The 22,812-nt window shown below is 35.1% G+C and overlaps 1 protein-coding gene and 1 long non-coding RNA gene across 8 annotated transcripts in view; one reads left to right on the plus strand and one right to left on the minus strand.

Annotated features, from left to right (window-relative positions):
* LOC141561688 (ceramide synthase 4-like) overlaps positions 1-10,258 on the plus strand; it is a 36,383-nt gene extending 26,125 nt beyond the window's left edge. For all 5 annotated transcript variants that reach the window (XM_074301623.1, XM_074301604.1, XM_074301631.1 and 2 more), the window contains exons 10-12: positions 5,116-5,222; positions 5,533-5,689; positions 8,350-10,258. In XM_074301623.1, coding sequence (XP_074157724.1) covers positions 5,116-5,222; positions 5,533-5,689; positions 8,350-8,520 — 435 coding nt within the window. In that variant the 3' untranslated portion in view covers positions 8,521-10,258. The remainder of the gene's footprint in view (positions 1-5,115; positions 5,223-5,532; positions 5,690-8,349) is intronic.
* On the minus strand, positions 3,838-22,709 carry LOC141561707 (uncharacterized). Of its 3 annotated transcripts, XR_012488130.1 has the most exons (4): positions 22,520-22,709; positions 21,787-21,862; positions 14,327-14,429; positions 5,165-5,249 (listed from the first exon to the last, which is right to left on the minus strand). It is a non-coding gene; the product is annotated as an uncharacterized LOC141561707 (long non-coding RNA). The 3 variants fall into 3 exon arrangements; XR_012488126.1 differs by lacking the exon at positions 14,327-14,429 and having other exon boundaries at positions 3,838-5,249; positions 22,503-22,709; XR_012488127.1 differs by lacking the exon at positions 14,327-14,429 and having other exon boundaries at positions 5,116-5,249.
* Between the last annotated feature and the right edge of the window lie 103 nt (positions 22,710-22,812).

The raw sequence follows: 22,812 nt of genomic DNA on the forward strand, positions 1-22,812 counted from the left end.
GTTCTGGTATAATATGTCATAAGCACTCCCAAGAAATACCATGCCATCAAAATCACCCAGTAAAAAACATAGAGCTTTTGAGGAGGATGAAGTTAAAGGTACAACATTCAAAAACTTCATCAGTGACACATAAAAAGATAGGAAACTAATAAAAAAGCTTTAATCCATATTAAATGGTTAATAAGTACATAAATACTATAAAAATAGTGCCTATACCCTTGATCTTGGGCTGCTGTTCCATTTACACCCTTACTGGCCATGTATTAAGAAACAAAAACCTCACATTCAAATGCAGAAAGACAAAAATATTAAATGTATCCTTCCAGGTCATAATGTAATAAAAATTATATTCAATAAAAGACAATGGAAACATAGTTTAAAAATAAATTAGAAACTAAGTAATCTACTTCTAAAGGATGAGTGGATCAAAACCCAAATCATACAAACAATAATTTTATCAAAGAAAATGACAACAATGAAACAATATATCAAAATTCACGGGATGTAGCCAAAGCAGAAATTAGGGGAAATTTTGTATCTTTGAATAGTTACACCAATAAAATAGAGAAAGATCAGATCAATAAATTAAGCATACAATTTTAAAAAACCTAGGAAAAGATAAAATTAAAAATCTCCAATTAAACAACAAATTGGAAATCCTAAGGCTCTCTTGTAAGATTAAGAAAATTTTAAGTAATTGAACTAATAAATAAAACTAAAAGCTGGTTTTAGGTGGGGGAAGAATCCACAATAAAATAGATAAACCATTGGTTAATTTGATTTTTAAAAAAGAAAACTAATATTGAAAATGAAAAAGGTGAATGTATGACCAATGAAAATGAAATTAAAGCAATTTCTAGGAACTATTTTGCCAAACTGTCAATAAATCTGACAACCTAAATTAAATGGATGAATATTTACAAAATTTTAAATAACTCAATAACTAAATAACTCATAACTAAATAGAATATTTAAATAAATAACCCTGTATTAGAAAAAGAAATTGAACAGGTCATCAACGAGCTTCCTAAGAAAAAATTCCCAGGCCTCAGTGAATTCACCAATGAATTCTACCAAAGATTTAAAAAAATGAATGCAATCACAATGTAAATTACTTGGGAAAATAGGCAGAGAATGAGTCTTTTCCAGTTTCTTTTATGGCACAATTATGATTAAATCAGAAAGAGCAAAAATAGAGAAAGAAAACTAATTGCCAATTTCCTTAATTTAAGTAAATTTAAATAAAATACTAAGGAGGATATCACAGTAAAATGTCACAAAAATCACTTATTATGACCGTGTGAGATTTATATCAGGATTGTAGTGCTGATTCAGTATTTTGAAAACTAATGCTATAATTGACCCTATAAGTAATAAACCCAAGAAAAATCACATGATTATCTCACAGCATGCAGGAAAAAAAAACAAAAAACAAAAATCTTGATAAGCTACAACATTCGTTACTATTACAAAGGCTGGGAAGCATATGAATAAATAGAAAATGATATCTAAAACCATCATCAGCAAGCATTATTTGTCATGGTAATAAGCTAAAAATTCTTCCAAATAAGATGAGGGGTGAATTAAGGATATCCATTATCACTACTAATATTCACTGATCTACTAGAAATGTTAGCCATAACAATAAGAGAAGAAAAAGAAACTGAAGGAATTAGAATAAGTAATGAGAAAAAAAATTATCACTTTGCAGAGGATATGATGATATATCTGGAGAATTCTAGAGAATGAGTGAAAAGATTAGTTAAATAATTGGCAACTTTAGCAAAGTAGCAAGATATAAGATAATCATCAGCATTTCTATATCTTACCAACAAAATCCAGCAGGAAGAGATAAAAAGAGAAAATCCATCTAAAATAACCATAGGCAATATAAAATACTTTGAAGACTATCTACTAAGACAAGCCCAAGGAACTAACATTCCTTGAACACAATTACAGAACACTTTTCACACAAATAAAGATAGGTCTAAACAACTGGAGAAATATTAATTGATAAGCTGAATCAATATGATAAAAATGGCAATTTTATTTAAATTAATTTATTTATAGTGTCATAACAATGAAATAACTAAAAATTATTTTATATCCAGAAAAAAATTAACAAAATTAATCTGAAAGAGCAAAAGATCAAGAATATCAAAGGAAACAGTGGGGAAAATGTAAAGAAAGATGATCCAATACTAGCAAATCTCAAACTTTGCTAAAAAGGAGTAATAAAAACCTTTTTTTTTGTGGCAAACAGAGTGGTATAGCAGTCAAATAAAGTAGGCACACAATACAAAATACTAAATCATCATAATCTAATAGTTGATAAACACAAAGATTAAAGTCTTTTGGGACAGGAACTTAACGTTATTTCACAAGAATTGGCTACATGATTTTAGGCAGAAAGACTGATCTCATAAGAACATTAGAAGAGCATAGAAATTTTGCTTATCAGATCTAAGGACAAGGAAAGAATTTATGACTAAAACAGAGGATCCTGGAATGTAAAATAGAAAAATTTCAATACAATAAATTTTAAAAGAGTTGCACAAATAAAATAAATGCAGCCAAGATTAGAAAGAAAACAGAAAATGTGGGAAGGGAGAATTTACAGCAAGTTTCTCTAAAGCCTCATTTCTCAAATATGTACAGAATAGAGTCAAATTTGTAAGAATTCAAGTCATTTCTCTATTGATAAATGATCAAAGGCTATGAAGGGGCAGTTTTTTAGAAGAGAAACTTAAAAACATGTTACACAGAAGTCATTAAGTTCTTAAGAGCCTCTCAGTAAAGTACTTTTTGAGTTTGCATCTCTTCCAATTATGTGGTTATTTATAAATTATTTGCATGTTCCTTTGTACTCATGAACACATTGCATAACACATAAATAGAAATTTTGAAAGGAAGAGAAAAATAAAAATTTTAAAACTATTTTTCAATGTACAAAAATCACTCTTGAGAGCAATGTGATTGAATATGCTTCATTTGTACAGAAAATCCTGTATATGCCTTGTTTATGAGTAACAAAGAACTGAACTAAAATCCAGGCTGGACTCTCAATATTTCAGTACTTTACACCAGAGGTGCAGTGAGCAACACAGTGCAATGGAAACCAGATTAAATGTAACTCAGAAATATTTAACAAAATAAATAAAAACACTATGTTGAGATGCATGCAATTAAATAATCCTGATGTCAGATTTAGTGACTATTAGCACTTGGATTTGTGTAAAGGGCTGAAACTATGAAAAAGTGTACTTGAATCAGACAACCGAGCACTTGAGGCTAATTATCTGTTCCATATGAGACAATGACTCTATCAACATATGTTTGGAAAAATGGCTCTTCTCACCATTGGTGCTGGCTCAATGTTTGATGTTAAGATAATCATAGGCAAGGATTAGAGAGTGGGGTGAGAGAGGTGAAAATGCACTTGGTGGCAGGACAGGAGGAGAAAGGTGGAAATTCTGGACTCCAGAATGGAGAAGAGATCTTTGGCAAAACTACTGGCAGTTTGCCTGCTTCCTTCTCTCTTCCCCCTAAAGACCAAGGACTTTTATTTCTCCTGATTCTGGCTGATCCTAAGGCCTCCAGGGAGCTAGCATGGACTTAACAGATTTATGTACCTACTTTATTCCTCTCTACTTCTTTGCCAATACCAAACTCTTGAGTTTGGCACTAGCATGCTAGACAAATATGCCAAGCAGAATTAATAGGGGCAATTTTTTTATCTCAGAGTTGTCCAGACCAGTGAACTCACACCTAAGCCCTATCCCTGTGCCTGTCTAACATTTAATTGCTTAACTAGATGACTACAGTTAGTCAAAGAAGTTTTGTTGTTTTTTTTTTTAATTAAATATAATTCTTTATTAAGGAATCCAAAGTATAACAATAAGACATAAATATCAGTGAACAAAGCAGTGTCAATGCAAAAATGAGCAAAAGTGAATTTCCTGTGATATCAGTACTGCAGAGTACTTGATTTATGATATCTTCATATCTTAAGTTAACTAGTCCAGTGGCTAACATATCCTGACTCAGACACAAATTATGTGTCATAGGACAAGTCATTAACTTCTATTTGCCTCAATTTCTTCATCTGTAAAATGGGAATAACAAAAGCACTTATTTCCCAGGGGGATTATGAAGATTAAATTAAATTTTATTTGCAAAGTGCTATATGTCCACATATACTAGCTATTATTATTTTTTGTACATTTTAATATATTTTTGTATGCATTTGAGGAACAGAAAATAGGCTGACGTGGCTAGAGAGTAAAATGCAGGAAGGTGAGTAATTAGGTTGGAAAAGTAAGTTGGGGGAAGTCATGAAGGGCTTTGAAGGCTTAACATAGAATTTATATTTATAGGGAACCATTGGGGTTTTCTGAGTAAGGAAATGAATTGGTCAAATCTATGCATTAGTAATATTATTTTGTCAGGTGAGTGGAGAATGGCCTAGACTGGGGAGAGATTTGATACAGGGGATTTAATTAGGAGACTGTTTACAGTAATCTGGGCAAAAGAAGCTAATCCTAATTCTCTTTGCTATGTATCTGGAGATGTAGATAAGAAATGTGACAACTGCTTGGAGGGGGTGGACAAAAAGTTAGGAGTCCAGGAAAAATGGTGAAGTTTTCAAATTTGATTGACAAGGAATGTGATATCTTTGAGAAAAATGGAAACTGTGGAGAGGGATGGATTTGAGAGTGATAGTTTTCTATAATGAAACATGCATGAGTGTTTTTATCCTGTGGACTATCTCTGACTTACCCAAAATAAAAAAGAAATGGGGGTAGTGCTCTTTTCTCACTGGTCAATGCCTTGAAACTCAGTCTACTTTCCAAGGAACATCTTTAGGCTGCATATAAGGAAAACCTGCCTAAAGATCAGAACACTCTGAAAGCAGAATGCTTTCTGCGAGATGTAGTGAGTAGCACTTCACCATTATAATACTTCAAGTGAAACGATTATCTAGATTATAGCACTTCAAGTGAAACAATTATCTAGGCGCACTTTTCAAGTGTAGGTTGTACTAGATACTGTCTGAGGTTACTCCCACTTCTGGACTTATGTATTACCAAAATTCCCTCTGTCATTTCCTTCCAGGCTTGTAAGATGTTAATTTATGCAAACTGGAGTCAAGCTCGGGATATAATGTTCATCCTCTTTGCTGTGGTGTTCTTCATTAGCAGACTCATTTTCTTCCCAATCAAGTGAGTCTGGTCCTAAGAGGTGGGTCCCTGAGGGCAGGGAGGAGGAAAACAATCTAAGTCCTGGGGACCTTGGGCTGCCTTCTAGAATGAGAAGTGAGCCCCCTACCTGACAAGTCTTCTGAGAAAAGTGACATGAGATCAGACCAGGGGATTTTAGGGGCCCTTTTAGATCTTTTCTCATCATAAGGGCTTTTCACCCTGCCCTGCCCTTCCATTATGTTGGGATAAAGGGGTTTGTTCTGGTGACCAATATGTCTGAGCCCGGGTAGCCTACCTACTGTGACTCTCAGTTCCCCATTCTCTTTTGCAGAGTCCTCTACACTACTTATTATACTTTCCTGACCAACTACAAGGCCTTCTTGGGATTCTATTTTGCCAATACTCTCCTGACAGTCCTGCAGATTCTCAACATATTCTGGTTTTTCCTTATCCTACGAATGTTCTACAAGCTTTTATCAATGGGCCAGGTAGGTACAAATCTTTCCCTGGCCCACCCATCCTTCCCCAAATCCATAATCATCAGCAGTAGAGAAGGAGGAGAAAGTAGACGGGTATTGAAGATGAAAGGGGAGCATGTAAGTTTAGGCTGGAATCCTAGTGCCAATAGCACCCAAGATACTAATTTACAGATACTAATCTGTAAAGAATACTATTAGTATTCTTGTTTTTCTTAGTTGCTCTTCTCAATTCTCTCCTTCTCTCCCTGTATTCTCAGTCTCTGTCTCTCTGTCTCTCTGTCTCTCTCTCTCTCTCTCTCTCTCTCTCTCTCTCTCTCTCTCTCTCTCTCTCTCTGTCTCTCTCTCTCTCTCTCTTTCTCCCCTTCCCTTAATTCACTTTTTCCTCCCTTCACTCTGTTCCCCTTCTTTCCCTTCCCTTCCCTTCCCTTTCCTTTTCTCTTTTCTTCCCATCCCTTCTCTTTCTTTCCCATCCCTTCTCTTCTGTCTTTCCCTTCATTTCTCTTCCCTTTCCTTCTCCTTTCTTTCCTTCTATTCTCTTCTTCATCTCTGTCTCTGTCTTTATCTCTCAGTCACTGTCTCTATCTCTTTCTCTGTCTGTCTCTTTTCTTTCACTCAATTTCTGTCCATCCTTTTTCACTCTGTCTCACCTTGCATATTTAATCAAGTGCCAAATATTGTCACTTCTACCTCTATTTTTAACCCCTTCTGCTCTATCCATGCACCTATCATCCTAGGCTAGAACTTCACTATCTTTCAGTTTACTACCAAATTCATCCTTCATGCAGCTGAAAAGTGGTTTTTCCAAAAAAGGGATTAGCCAGAAAGAAAGATGATAAAGAGGACAATATATGGAGAAGATGAGAAAGAATGGAATAAAGGGTGTATATTAAGGAATTTACCTTTACAAGGATAAAGGCTAATTATTTTTACGTGAGAGAATGATGATGAAAGAGATAGTAGGAAAAAATGCCTCATTCATGCTTCTCATCATATGAGAAGAGGAGGAAGGCAGATGAGAGGACTCTAATTGAATGAACTTAGTTATTTCAATGAAGTAGGAGTTCTTAGATAAGAGAATAGAGTGAGGAGTACTATGGGAATATAGAGAATGGATTAAAAAGCTTAGAGTTTCTATTGGTGAGTAGTCTAGCAAATCTATTAGCAAAGTACAAAAGGATTCCCTTGCTTCAGTGAGAGCTCAGTTGAGGATATATAATGTAAATTTATGAGGGAATATAATTTATTATGGTCTTATGGTTTTTAATCTCCATTCAGTAGCATGTAATAAGAACAAAGGAGATAGTTGGTAGGAATAATCTTAAGATTAGGGTTTGGCAAAATATGTCTAATAGGAAGAGGAGGTAAGAGATTCAGGATGTTGTCCAGTTGGCCTTATTGAATCAAGAGGACAAGATAGGAAAGGGAGGAGTGAGCCAGTGATGACTTGATAAGTAACTAGGAGATGAGGGCAATTGGAGGTCACAGTGAAGTAGAACAAGGTTGGGGAGTTGTAAAGCAGAGAAAAAGATGGGATAAATGATCATGAGAAACTTAGGGTTTATATACCTTGAAGTAGAATATTTGTGGGTGATGGCAAAAACAAGGGTATGATTATTTTTGTGTGCATTTGGGGTGAAGAGGAGTAGATCATGAGAATGGAATAGTTGATTTGGGGGAGAGAAACACTATGAGTTCAACACTGAACTCAGGGTAGAAGGAAGGAGAATGCTCTGACTGGTTATTGACAACAGTCACTAAGACCTAGATTTGGTGATAAGTCATTGATTAAAGAATAAACTCAATAAATGAATGAATAAAAAATAGTTATCAATATAGTTACTGCTATGCTAAGTTCCTTAGATACTGATACAAATTTGAGTGTTCCTATTCCTAAGGAAAGGGAGATAAGACATAGAAGGATGTTTTGGTTTGATAATGGTAGCTTTATAAACATTATCTCATTTGGGAAGTCATTGAGATTGTATATGGAGTCATGATGGACATGGTCTTTGCTGGAGCAATGGAATGTTACTGCATGTTCCAACGGTAGAAATCAGAAAAGGCAAGTTTTAGGGTTTACACAGTGTTAGATCAAATGCGAAATTCAGTGGTTTAGAGGGTAAAATAGCAAGCAAAATCAATGACAAGGTAACCATAACTATGCCAATAGCTTCCTATTACTAGCTGTACTAGTCATTTGGCCCTAGTGTACTTTTCCAGTGTCATTATACATTGCTCCCATTGCTCCATTCACAATTCTATCTGGCCAAACTAGTCTTCTTGCTGTTCCTAATTCTATCTTAATCTTTTTTTGTCTTTTCACATGTTGTCCCCTCATGCCTAATATGTAATTTCCCTTCATGCCCACTTTTTAGAATTTCTTATTTCTTCTAAGATTCAGCTCACAAGAATCACTTAAATTAAGCATTTCCTAATTTTCTCCCACCCCAACTTCTATTGCCACCTATCCCAAAATTTCCCTATTTACCTTATATATATTCTGCATATGATTTTTTGAGTGCAGGCTAATTCTCCTTATAGAATGTAAATTCCTTGAAGGAAGGAATTGTTATATTTCTCTCTTGATTTCTCCTTTGTTTTGTATAGTGATAGGTGCACAGTAGTGACTTACTGGATGCATATTGATTAATTGTTCCTCTGGTTTTCAGGTGAAGAATGATGTGAGGAGTGACATAGAGGAGGATGACATGAGTGATGAAGAGTTAACAATGAGACAGCAAAGCAATGGGAGACGACAGTCCGATGATGTCACAGATCTTCGGGCCCGAGGGGTTCGAGGGTCTGCTCAATTTGCTACTGAGTCTGTACCAGTGGCATAATATAGTCCAGCCCAGTAAAGATCCTTGGATGATTAGGCTCCTAAATGCCTGAAAAATGAGCCACCCTGGGAAATGTCTCAGATTCTGATTGAAAATGGATTCCATAGAACTGTCTCCCTGTGTCTGTCCCAGTCCCCCCACCTTTACTGGGTCTCACGGTGGAGGAGGAAGAATGGAATATCTCTGCTAAATATTTTATGGTAAATTTATTGATCTTTCTTTTGATCGGCCTTTTCCCCTGAACCATTGTCCTTGGTCTTGGCTACTGAGGCCTGTTACTTAGAGGCACAGAGTGAAGGGGAGAGGTATGAAGAAGATCAGCAAGCCCCCTGGGGGCTGCCCAACATTCTTAAGGAGATCTGGAAGAAGATGGCTGCTCCCTGAGCCAATGAGAGACTTGTAGGCCTGGGACTGGAGTGTGCTAACTAGCCTTAGACTTGTCTTTCTAGCCCAGCAGGGAGTTGTCCCTGACAAATCCTAAGGAAAAGAGAAGTCCATTCAAGGTAGGGATGAATGTGTGGAACCTGGGTTCAACAGACCCAGAAAGTAAGCAATAAAATTTGAATGGTACAGGTCTTACTGTCTGAATCCCTGAACCCCATCTTTTCTAGCTCATTTCCTATTTAATTTTTATCTCTGACATTCTTCCTATTTCCTCTATGATTGTCCTAGAATCTCAGAACTGAGAGGGAACTTGTTGGGGTTTCAATTGAAGCACTATTTGAGTGGTTGAGAATCCTTAGCTACCCCAATAAGTAGCCTTTCAATTTTTTCTTGAACACCAAAGATAACTTCTACATTAATAGCCCATTCTGAAGTGAGCAAATCCATTCCTATATTGAGGCCAAATGTGCCTTTCTGAGCTTCTCTTATCACTGCTTTTCACCTTTATGGATAGTAATGGGGAAGGATAAAGAGCTAAAGTTAGGAATAAGAAAGATGATTTTAGTCAGATCAACCTTAAGATGAATAAAAAACTGATGCCCCCAAGGATCTGAATGAGGTCATACCAATGTGTCTGAAACAGAATCTCCATAAATTCTCACTTCTTAATCCATCCATCCCTTACACGCAAATAAATTGATGTACTCCATGATATGGATATTCCCTCCAGTGTAACAGATTGCCTTCCATCTAATCAGCTCATTTGGCATAACTTTTGTCAAAATGAGGAAAAAAAATTTTCCAGGGAAATCCTGTTGGAAACAACATTCTGAACTCCCAAATGGGCACAATGAATGAATTCAGGATAAGTGAAGCAATTTTAAATATTTAATATATTCCTTCAGGAAGTGGGTATGGAAACCCTATATGACTTTATACTCACAATTCACAGATACCAGAGCCAATAGTTATACCTCATAATCCTGCCCTCCTCCTCCTCCTCCTCTTCCTCTGAGTTCCCATTGGAGGAAACCCTTCAGAAGTCTAACATATCATTCCCATCCCACTACATACACTCCTTAATATGTTTCCCTTTTTCTGATCAGATGTAATATGTTATGTTAATGAAGCTTAAACTCCTCCTTGGGAAGGTTTGTTAATAATGGTAAAATTAATTAAGTATGCACAGTAGCAAGGGCACTGTGACCAAAGTTTAATCCTGAGGGAAGTAGGGTTTGAATGTCATATATCCTGGAATCTTTGAATTATTGACAAATGACAGTTTAGGGTACACTATAAACTGCATGTCCAGTTGATGAATGTGGAGCAATAAAAACTCATCTGTTACTCCTTATCTGCCCCCTGCAAAATCTTTATCCTGACTTTGTGTCTGAATAAATTATTTTGTAACCATAAAATATAGTATAGCCAAGATAGTATAGATCACTGGTTTGACAACTACTCTTCCTCCTCCCCTTTCCCCCTCCCCTCCTCCAATTCCTTAACTTTTTAGCCAAATTACAACTGTAGAAACAGAACAAACACAACTCTATCCAGCATTCTCTAGGCATTCAGTTACTAACTTGGTTGGATAATCTGAGGGCAGGAAACTACTGGGGAGGGGTTGAGTCTCTAAAATGGCAGTGAAAGAAGAGACTCCCAAGGTGGAAATGAGAAGCTGGATTTATCTTCTCTTTCTTCAAAAACCTCCAGGGACACTTCATAGAACTATTCAAATTCAAAACTACAAAGGATCCTAGAAGTCATTTAAGTCAGCCTCTTCATTTTCCAGATGGAGAAATAGGCTCAGAGAGGAGACATTAGTAAATAGTCTTTGGGGGTAAGAAGATAGTTCTATCAGCTGCCAGGTCTCTTGATGGTTCTCTTTTCTTGAGGAGAAGCAGAGAAACACTATTTCTTCAGCTCCTTAAATTGACCCCTTCACCTAATCTGCCCAAGGTCTTGAGAGGATTCCACCTTGAGGATAAATTCCCAGAGAAGTTGACAATCTCTCAATTAACTAGCTCCTTCTTGTCATACCTTCCCTATTCCAGTAATTCTAAATCCCCAGCTTTCAGCATTCAAACTATATTCTCTTTCCCAATGCCTAAGGATTTCTTTCATTTCTCTCATCCAAACCCCCAACCCCTATCTCTTATTTTAGGGTTGGTTATCTCTTCCTCTGTGCTCCCTGAAATGACTGTTCCCTAGGCAACAAACTTGCCTTAAATTTTTTTGCTTTCCTAGTGTTTTCATTATTTTATTCTTGATGAAATCTTGTTATCTTCTAATAATACAGCCTCCTTGGCCAACCTTTCCATCACTAGTTGAATTTTCACCCATTTCTCCTCTTTCCATGACTCAATGGTCAAGATGGAAGAATTTGTATACTCTTTTATCTCCACGGATAATTCTAGACTCTCCCTCTCCCTCCATCATTCAATCAAAATTCTGCTAATTATTGTCTACTACTCGAACGTACTGCCTTTCTTTCCTCAGTTAGTTCATGCCTAGCACACAGTTTTTTCTCTCCAAATCCTGCCCTTATATTAAGGGACTTCAAAATAGATAGATATTGATACTCCTTCAAATATCCTTATCTTTCAATAAATTTAATTTGCTTATTTCATACTACCATCTCCTCTACCCCATCTCAGCTACACAGAGATGGTCATATTCTTGATGATGTCATTACCCATAAATATACACCTCCATGTTCTTTGAGTCTGAAATCTCATTATCTGATCACAATCTGTTTTTATTCTATTTTTTTACATTCTAGTCTCAAACCTTGTTTTTAATTCTCATGGTGACCTCCAATCCTTTTGAATGGGATTGATTGGATGAAGTTTTCTCAATTTATGAGACTAAGCCTAAGATCCCTATTCCTAGAGCTTGAAGATGAGGTCTTGAACTCTGGAACCAAGAAGGACCCTAGGAAGTCATATGATCTCTAAAAGGTCAGACCCTAACTTATTGGAAGTGACAGGAAGTGATGGGATTTGTGGGAAACAGACAACATTGGTGACCATTGGTCAAGGATGGTTACATCCTTTTAGTCTATCCAGTGAAAAGGCTTGGATATTTTGTTTTTTAAATCTCGACAAGCTGGAAGCTGGTCAGGTTCCACAAGCACATGATGGGAGTTGGAATGGCTCCCCATTTGTGACTGGGCCTCTCCCTGTAGGGACTAAATAATTGCTTTCTCTTTGTATCTGAAGGTGTCTCTGAATAGTTAATTTGGGAAAGAGGATCTAGCACCTTTCCATATACTTAACCTCTTGGTAAACAAATTCAACTTTATATCTGTCCTCTTCAGTCCCTTTTTCAATATCCTATCTTTCTTCTGATCTGGCAATCCTCTTTCTTGAACTATTACAACCATACACCATGTCACACTTATTCACATGTGGAACAAGGCTGGAGGAAAAAATTTGCAAACCATGATGATCAGGGCCTTTACAAATTTGTTATATAATCTCAATTGGGCCTTCATGGTGTACATTTTAAACTTCCCTAAGTACTTTGCTATATCACTCACTACAGGATTTTCTAAATGTTTTTATCCCTTCTTAAACCACCTATGACTCTCATGGTGATCATTTCACTAAAAAAGACAATCTAAATTCAGGCCCAAGCTATACCTAACATTGCTGCCTTGGTGTACAAGAAACTCCTTTTATCTTATTGCCCAAGTTTGCCTTATTAATCAGACTTGAATGGAGATTTCTTTTCACCAATTTGGTGAGTAAGCCAGGATGGGCCATTCACTAGTGTGACTATCACTGAATAAGTCTATTTTGATTGCACAAATGGCATTTGGACCTTTGATCAATCATAAGCCAAAGTGGACTCTCCTGAAGATTACTCTTAATTAAGATTTTCAAAAGTGATTTAAAACATAATTTTGATTTCTCAATTCTTATTTGAATTTCTTAAGATTATCAGCATTGCAAATTGCTAACTTACATCATGGAACAGTTACAGTCAGTGTCAACTTAGAAAAGCACTCTCAGCTTGAGGTCTCCCAGTTTCTTTCAAAAACCACATGAAACCAAGTCTCTGAACAGAATCTTACAGGGTAAAACCACTCTCTAGCTCAAGATAGATTGAAAGGATTTCAAAAAAGGTCAGTTTCACTGGGATGAAAGGGGTGTTCAATCCAACTCAGGCAGAGTCTGGGAAAACCAGTGAAAGGATCTTAAGCAGATTAGCAACTGAGACCCTCATTCCTGGCTCAGTAGCAAAGCAGACCAATGAGCAGCCTCCAGTTCAACCTTAGAAAGCAAATTGTCAGTCCAGGAACTCAGGTTGTTTCCTGGAAAGAGCAAGTGGGACTATCCCCAATGTGAGTAAGACACGCAACACAAAGGGCCCCTGTGCTCAAAGTCAAGGTTCAGAGCTGCACAGGAAGCTTGGGACACTGCCTCTTTTATCCCAGGAGCAGAGCTCAACCATAAAAGCCACAAAAGAGGAAATACAAAAAGAAAAGGAAAGAAAATGAGCAAGAAACAAAAAAGAACTTTAGCCATTGAAAGCTACTATGGTGATAGGGAATATAAAAACTCCAACTCAAAAAAGAACAAAATGTCCACAGAGGAAATCTCAAAGAGTGATATTAATTGGTCTGAAGCCCAAAGAGCCTTCTTGGAAGTGCTCATAAAAGATTTTAAAAAGCAAATAAGAGAGATAAAAGAAAAACTGAGAAAAAAATGAGAGGTATTCAGGAGAGTCAATAGCTTGGAACAGGAAGGCAAAAAATTGACTGAAGAAGACAATTCCTTAAAAAATACAATTAGCTAAATGCAAAAAAAAGTCCGTTGAAGAAATCAATTTCTTAAAAACCCAATAAGCCAATGCAAAAAAACAAAAAACAAACCAAAAAAATTTGAAAAGTAGAATTATTCAAGTGGAAAAAAGAGATACAAAAGGTAACTGGGGAAAATTACACATTAAAAACTCATACAGGGCAAATGGAAGCTAATGATTCTATGAATATAAAGAATCAGTCAAACTAAAAAGAATGAAAAAAAAAGGAAATGTAAAATACTTCATTGGAAAAAAGAAAAGCTAACATCGAAAATAGATTCAGGAGAAACAATTTAAAAATTATTGGTCTGCCTGAAAGCCATGACCAAAAAAGAGTCTGGATATCATTCTTCAAGAGATCATTAAGGAAAACTGCCTTGATATACCAGGACCATAGGAGGAAATAGTCATTAAAAGAATCCATCAGTTACCTTCAGAAAGAGGATCCCATAAGGAAAATCCCAAGGAACAATGTTGCAAAACTCCAGAACTATAGTCTCAAGGAAAAAATATTGCAAACTGCTAGACAAAACAATGACTATCAAGAAGCAACAGCCTGGATTACTCAGATTCTTCCAGCTTCTACAATAAAAGATTGGAGCGTCTGGATTACCATATTTTGGAAAGCAAAGGAACTGGAATTACAGCCAAGCATTAACTTTCCCAAGAGACTGAGAAAATGGATCTTCAATGAATTAAGAGACTTTCAATAATTTCTGTTGAAAAAAACAAAAAAACAAAAAACCCAACTAAACAGAAAATCTGATTTTCAAACACAGGACTCAATAAAAGCATAAAAAAGTGAACAGGTGAAAAATATATATATATTATTTAAAGTTTAAACTTTTTATATTCCCAGATAGGGAAATTATATCTATAATTCTTGGGAACTGTATCTGTTATTGGAACAGTTAGAGGAGGGCATCATATGGATGGAAGGTGTGGGTGTGAATGGACTCTGATGTGATATGAAAGATAAAGACATTAAGAGGGTAAAAAAAAGAATTGTACTGAAGAAAAGGAAAGGGGAGGCAAAATGGGACAAATTAGGTCACATGAAGAAGTACAAATGATCTATTACACTAGAGGAAAAGAAGGGAGGGAGATGAGCATTGTCTGAAGATTAATCCCAAAGAGGGAATAACTTATTCATATAGTTGGGTATAGAAATTTATCTTATCTTATAAAGAGGTAGGAGGAGTAAGGGGCAAGAAGAGAGAGGGGCTGGATAAAGAGAGGGCAGAAACACTTGGAGAAAAGGGAAAGAAAAGAGAGGAGGGGTGGTAAAAGGTAGGGCAGGTAAAGAGCACGGTGAGTTAGGGGAAAAAAAAACTACATTAAAAAGGAACAAGGTGGAAAGAGAGAACAAAAGTATATATGGGGAGAAAATAAGATGAAGAGAAATATAATAATAGTCATAACTATGAATGTGAATGGGATGAACTCTTCCATAAAACAGAATCAAATATCAGAATGGATTAAAAAACAGAATCCTACAATATGTTGTTTAGAAGAAACATATTTGAAACAGAGTGATACATACAGAGAAAGGATAAAAGGCTGGAACAAAAATTATTATGCTTCAGTAAAAGCAAGAAAATAACGCAAGGATAGCAATTCTGATCTCAGATAAAAAGATAAAGGTAAAAATAGACCAAATTAAAAGTAAGAAAGGAAACTACATCTTCTTAAAGGGTACTATAGACAATGAAGTAGTAATTGATACTAAATGTATATGCACTAAGTGGTAGAGCATCCAAATTCTTAAAAGTTATGTCACTTACAGGAAGAAATAGATAGCAAAATTATATTAGTGGGGGACCTCAATCTTCCACTTTCAGAATTAAACAAATCTAATCACAAAATAAATAAGAAAGAAACTAAGGAATTTAATAGAATCCTAGAAAACTTGGGTATGATAAATCTCTGGAGAAAATCTGATAAGGACTGAAAGGTCACACCTTTTTCTCAGCAGTACATGGCACCTCTGCAAAAACTGCCTATGTATTAAGGTATAAAGACCTCTCAATAAAATGCATAAAGGCAGAAATAGTGAATGCTTCCTTTTCAGATCACAATGTAATAAAAATTATATTTAATAAATGGCCAGGGAAAGATAAACTAAAAACCAATTCAAAATTAAATAATTCAAAAAATGATTGGGTCAAATAGCAAATTACAGAAACAAATCAATAACTTCAACCAAGAAAATGATGTAATGAGACTATATCTAAACTTATGGAATGCAGCTAAGGTAGTTCTTAGGAGAAATTTTATATCTCTAAATAGTCACATGAATAAAATAAAAAGATCAATGAATTGGACATGCAATTAAAAAAGCTTAAAAAAGAATAAATTTAAACTCTCAATTAAATACTAAATTAGAAATTCAGAAACTCAAAGGAGAGATGAATAAAACTGAAACTAAGAAAACCATAGAATTAATTAATAAAACTAAGAGTTAAATTACAAATATCAAAAATGAAAAGAGTGAATTTACCACCATTGTAAAAGAAAGTAAAGTAATAATTAGGAGCTATTTTGCAAGTGAATTTTTCCAAAAATTTAAAAACAATTAATTCCAATATGATGTAGACTACTTGGAAAAATAGGTAAAGAAGGAATCCTGCCAAATTTCTTCTATGACACAAATATGGTACTAACTAAATCAGGAAGAGCCAAAACAGAGAAAGAAAATTACAGATGAATCTTTCTAATAAATATTTATGAAATTTTAAAAAATAGTCTTTTATTTTCAAAATACATACAGAGATAGTTTTCAACATTCACCCTTGCAAGACTTTGTGTTTCAAATTTTTCTCCCTCCCTTAGTCCCACTTCCCTCTAGACAGCAAGTAAGGTTAAACATGTGTAATTCTGTTATGGAATATTATTGTTCTGTATGAAATGATCAGCAGAATGAATAGAGAGAGGCTTGGAGAGACTTACATGAACTGATGCTAAATGAAATGAGCAGAACCAAGAGATCATTATACACTTCAACAACAATACTGTATGAGGATCAATTCTGATGGAAGTGGCTATCTTCAACAATGAGAGGATCCAAATCAGTTCCAATTGATCAGTAATGAACAGAACCAGCTACACCCAGTGAAAGAACACTGGGAAATGAGTGTGGACCACAACATGACATTTACACTATTTCTGTTATTGTTTGCTTACATTTTTGTTTTTCTTCCCAGGTTATTTTTACCTTCTTTCTAAATCTGATTTTTCTTGTTCAGCAAGATAACTGCATAAATATGTATACATATATTGTATTTAACAAATACTTAAATATTTAACATGTATGGGGCTACCTTCCATCTAGGAAAAGAGGGGAAAAGTTGGAACAGAAGTTTTTGCAAGGGTCAATGTTGAAAAATTACCCATGCATATGTTTTTTCAATTAAAAAACTATTTTAAAAAAAGCAAAAAAAAGTGTAATTCTTCTAAATATATTTCCATATCTATCATGCTACAGAAGATAAATCAGATCAAAAAGAAAAAAATGAGAAAGAAAAAAAAAGGCAAACACCACCAAAAAGATAAAAAAATTATGTTAATGATCCACATTCAGTTCCCATAGTCCTCTTTCTGGAGGTAGATGACTCTCTCTATCACAAGTTTATTGAAACTACCTGAATCACCTCCTTGCCAAGTTCATCACAGCTGATCATTACATAATCTTGTTGTTGCTGTGTACAATGTTCTTGTGGTTCTACTCCCTTTACTTAGTATCCGTTCATGATGTAAACATTTTAAATAAAATATTCACAAACAGATTACAACAATTTATCAGTAGGTTAATACATTATGACCATGTGGGATTTATATCAGGAATGCAGGGCTGGTTCATTATCAGCCATAATTGACTATATCAGTAACAAAACCAACAGAAATTATATGATAGTCTCAATAAATGAAGAAAAAACTTTTGACAAAATACAGTACATATTCCTATTAAAAACACTGGAGAGCATAGGATTAAAGGGAATTTTCCTTAAAATAATAAGCAGCATTTATCTAAAATCATCAGCAAGCATTATTTGTATGGAGAGAAGCTGTATGCATTCCTACCCGTGTTTCCCCGATAATAAGACACTGTCTTATTATTTTTTTGGGACTAAAAAACACCAGAGGGCTTATTTTCAGGGGAGGGCTTATTTTATCCTCCATCATGCCCCTTTTATCCTCCATCATGCCCATTTTAGCCTCCATCATGCCCCTTTTATCCTCCATCATGCCCATTTTAGCCTCCATCATGCCCCTTTTAGCCTCCATCATGCCCCCTGAGTGCTTATTTTATTCTCCATCGTTTACTGAACTTACCGAGTTTTTAGATGGTCCTGTCTCAGCTCTACTCCGCGGCGCTGCTCTCAGTAGCGCCAGCAAGCAAATCACCAGGGAAGAAGAGGATGACGCGCTCACTGCTGCAGCTCTGATTGGATGCAGCTCGGAGCGCGACGTGCGTTTCACCCGGGAGGGGAGGGCGGCGCTGCTTACTGAAGGTACCGCTACGCAGCATATAGCGCAGGGGATCACCATGATGACCGTTTTCATAGTAAGTTCGATAGGGCTTATTTTCGGGGGAGGGCTTATTTTAGCGGAATATTAAAGAGTATGTGGGTGTCTTATTTTCAGGATAGGTCTTATTATCGGGGAAACACGGTAATAAGATCAACGGTGAAACAAGAGTGCCCATTATCACCACTATTCAATATTGTACTAGAAATGTTGGTTTTAGCAATAAGAAAAAAAAAAAAAAACTAAGGGAATTAGAATAAGGCGATGAGGGGATAAAACTATCACTCTTTGCAGATATGATGATAAAACCTAGAGGATCCTAGAAAATCTGAAACAACTAACAGCTTTAGAACAGTTGCAGGATAATAAAATAAACTCAGATAAATCATTAACATTTCTATATGTTACTAATAAAGCCCAGAAGCAAGAAATAGAGAAGTTCCATTTAATATAACTATAGATAAAATAAGATATTTGGGTGTCTACCTGCCAAGACAAATCCAGGAACTATATGAACACAATTACAAAAACACTTCTTAGAAAAATTAAATCATATCTAAACAATTGCAAAAATATCAGTTGCTCATGGATAGGCTGAGATAATATAACAAGGACAATTCTACCTAAATTGGTATACTTGTTCAGTGCCATACCAATCAAACTGCCAAAAATTTATTTTATAAAGCTAGGGAAAAAAATTCATCTGGAAGAATAAAAGGTCAAGAACATCAAGGGAATTGATGAAAAAATAAATATAAAGGATAATGGCCTACCAGTACCAAATCTAAAACTCTATTATAAAGCATCAATCATCAAAATCATTTGGAACTGGCTAAGATATAGAGTGGTGGATCAGTGGAATAGATTAGATACTCATAGTAATCTAGTATTTGATAAACCCTCAAACTCCAGCTTCTGGGGATTCTTATCAATGAAAACTGGAAAATAATGAGTTGGAAACTTGGCAGAGACCTACACCTCACATCCCATACCAAAATAAGGTAAAAATGGGTACGTAATTTGTGCAAAAAGGGTGATCGCATAAGCAAATTAGGAGAGCAAAGGATAGTTTACCTATCAGATCATTGGAGAAGGGAGGAATTTATGACCAAAGAAGAACTAGAAAACATTATGAAATGCAAAATGGACAACCTTGATTATATAAGATTAAACTTTTGCAGAAAAAAACAACAAAAGAAACAAGATTAAAAGGGAACTATAAAGCTGGGAAAATTTTTCACAGTCAGTGTTTCTGATAAAGGTCTCATTTCTAAAATTTATAAAGAACTGTGTCAAATTTATAAGACTACAAGTCATTCTCCAATTGATAAATGGTCAAAGGATGTAAATAGATAATTTTCAGATAAAAAAATTAAAGCCATTACTAATCATATGAAAAAATGCTCTAAATCACTATTGATTAGAGAAATACAAATTAAAACAACTTTGAGGTACCACCTCACATCTTTCAGATTGGCTAAGATTACAGGAATAGATAATGATAAATGTTAAAGGGATTGTGAGAAAACTGGGACACTGATTTTGGTGGAGTTGTGAACTGATTCAATTATTCTGAAGAACAATTTGGAAGTATGCACAAAGGGCTATAAAACTGTACATGTCTTTTGAACCAGCAATGCCACTACTAGGTCTCTACCCAAAAGAGATCTTAAAGGAGGGAAAGGGACCTACATGTGCAAAAAGGTTTGTGGCAGGCTTTTTTATAGTGGCAAAAAACTGGAAACTGAGTGGATGCCCATCAGTTGGAGAATAGCTGAATAAATTATGGCATATGAATGTTATTGAATATTATTGTTCTATAAGAAATGATCAGCAGGATGATTTTAGGGAGGTCTGGAGAGACTTACCCGATATGAAGCTAAGTGAAGTGAGTAGAATCAAGAAATCATTGGATATGGGAAGAGCAAGATTATATGATGATCAATTCTGATGGACGTGGCTCTTTTTTTTTTTATTGAAGTTTTTTATTTTCAAAACATATTCGAGGATAATTTTTCAACATTGATCTTTGCAAACCTTGTGTTCCAATTTCCACCCCTCTTCATTCCACCCCCTCTCCTAGCTAGCAACAAATTCAACATATGTTAAACATGGTAACAATATATGTAAATCAAATATAGGCATACATATTTATACAATTATCTTGCTGCACAAGAAAAATCAGATGAAAAAAAAAAAGAAAAATGAAATTCAAGCAAAAACAAAAAAAAGAGTGAAAATAGTATTGAATGAGATGAGGTAAGATCTTTCAAGGCAGTTGTGAAAATCGAATAAGGCTTCATATACTTCAGAGTTTCAGTAGGCCTGAAGGACTTTGAAGATTGAGTCAAGGGCATACTTAAGTCCCCTTCCTGTTATCCTCCCATGACATAATTTTCTCCCTATTTCAGTCAAATATGGGCAACTATATACTTATAGGTCAACTTCAACTTCTCGGGTAGAGTTTAGAATGTAAGACCCTCAGCCAATGGGGATGAGGGTCAGTGGTGGGAGGGGGTAGTTGCATTAGGGATTAAAAGGTGTTAATCTTGCCCAGAAGGCTTCTTCCTTCCTTCAATTTGTCTGCTGGAAGAGTGGGATACCGGATTCTTGGGAGAATTTACAATAAACTTTGCTTTACTTCTACAGATCTCTCCAACTTTTTTTTATTAAAAGGTGATCCCTCACCATTTCCATACCACACAGTATGTTGTGATTGACACTCAGTTCTCACAGTCCTCTATCTGGATACAGATGACTCTTTTATCACAAAGACCATTGGAACTGGTCTAGGGAGAGGGTGGTAGGAATGGAGGGAGAAAAAATTTGAAACACAAAGTTTTTCAAGGGTGAATGTTGAAAATTATCTATGCATAAGTTTTGAAAATAAAAAGCTTTGGGGCAACTAGGTGGTGCAGTGAATAGAGCATCAGCCCTGAAGTGAGGAAGACCTGAGTTCAAATTTGACCTCAGACACTTAACTCTTCCTAGCTATGTCACTTAATCCCAATTGCCTCAGCAATAAATAAACAAACAAATAAACAAATAAATAAAACTAAAAAGCTTTGGTAATAATAACAAGAGTTCTCTTTTGGTAAATTTTCTTACTTCAATGGGATCAAAACCCTTCAAATTTTTTTCAAAATTTCAAAATCTTTTATATTCAAATCTTCTATTCATAATCAGCACAGAATACAACTTTCTTAATTTCCCCAATATTGTTTCTTTCATGTTCTGATCTGATATTTGTCTTATTTTCCTCTATTTGCTTAATTTCTCTAATCTTTATTTCCAAAACATATTCCTTATTATCTATAGAATTAATCTTCAATGATTCTTTTCCTTTACAAATTAGCACAAATTTTTATTACACAACACCAGTACAGTTGTCTTTAGGGTTCTTAAACCTTACAAATTCATGATCTATTCAACTATCTTATGATACCTTTATTTCTAATTTGTTCCAAACAGCCAAGCAAAAGTTATTCACAACACCTAATTGCTTAGGCAATGACAAATATTATTCCAGATAAAAATCATACTTACATTTTAAGTTGCTCCTTAATTTAAATAACTTTTTCTCTCTTCATTTTGGAAATTCAGTTCTTCTTTTTAATTTCTTCTAAAATAAAACCACAAACTTATTAAATTGGGAATTTAATTTCTTTATTAATGAAATTGCCTTGCTGCCTTGCACTAAAACTTTTATAGAGTTTTAAGAATATATTCAATAAAATATTGCATTATTTTAAAATTGGAAATTTATAATAGAGAATTTAGATTTCTGTCATAAATTTAATTTCTATTTCTCAATGCCATAAATTTCTACAAACTGAGAAGAAAGATTGTCTTTTTTCTTGACTGAATCTCTTGCCTATTTTTCCAATTTGGCCAGAATTAAGAATAAACAAAAGGGAGAGAGAGAGAGAGAGAGAGAGAGAGAGAGAGAGAGAGAGAGAGAGAGAGAGAGAGAGAAAGAGACAGAGACAGAGACAGAGAGACAGAGAGGAGAGAGAGAGAGGAGAGAGACAGACAGAAACAGAAAGGCAGACAGACTTTCTTAGCACAAATCACAGACAATATAAGAGACAGTGATATATGTCAGCAAAATCTTTTTCTTCTAAGTTTAATTTAAAAAGACAAATATACAATTTTGAACTGTAAATTTTCCTTGGGCCCTTTCTATTTATTCCACACATTTTACACCTTTTCTTAAAACATTTCCTGGTTAGATTACTCATTCTGTTCAAATAAAGACTTACTTGTAATTCTTGATTACCTGGTGCTCAAAAGGAAGTAAAAGCCAAAAGTGTTTGGAGGTTTGCCTTAAGTTTTATTTTCTCCTTCCTCCTTTCTTCAAAACAAATTGAGTGTTCCAATGATCTTGTGATGAAAAGAGGCATCTACACCCAGACTATGGAAACTGAATGTGGATTACAACATAACATTCTCACTCTTTTTGATGTTGTTCGCTTGCATTTTGTTTTCTTACTCATTTTCTTTCCTTTTGATCTGATTTTCTTGTGCAACAAGAGAATTGTATAAATATGTTTACCCATATTGGAATTAATA

The sequence above is a fragment of the Sminthopsis crassicaudata genome, chromosome 1, assembly GCF_048593235.1.
Source record: "Sminthopsis crassicaudata isolate SCR6 chromosome 1, ASM4859323v1, whole genome shotgun sequence".
Classification (NCBI taxonomy): Eukaryota; Metazoa; Chordata; class Mammalia; order Dasyuromorphia; family Dasyuridae; genus Sminthopsis; species Sminthopsis crassicaudata.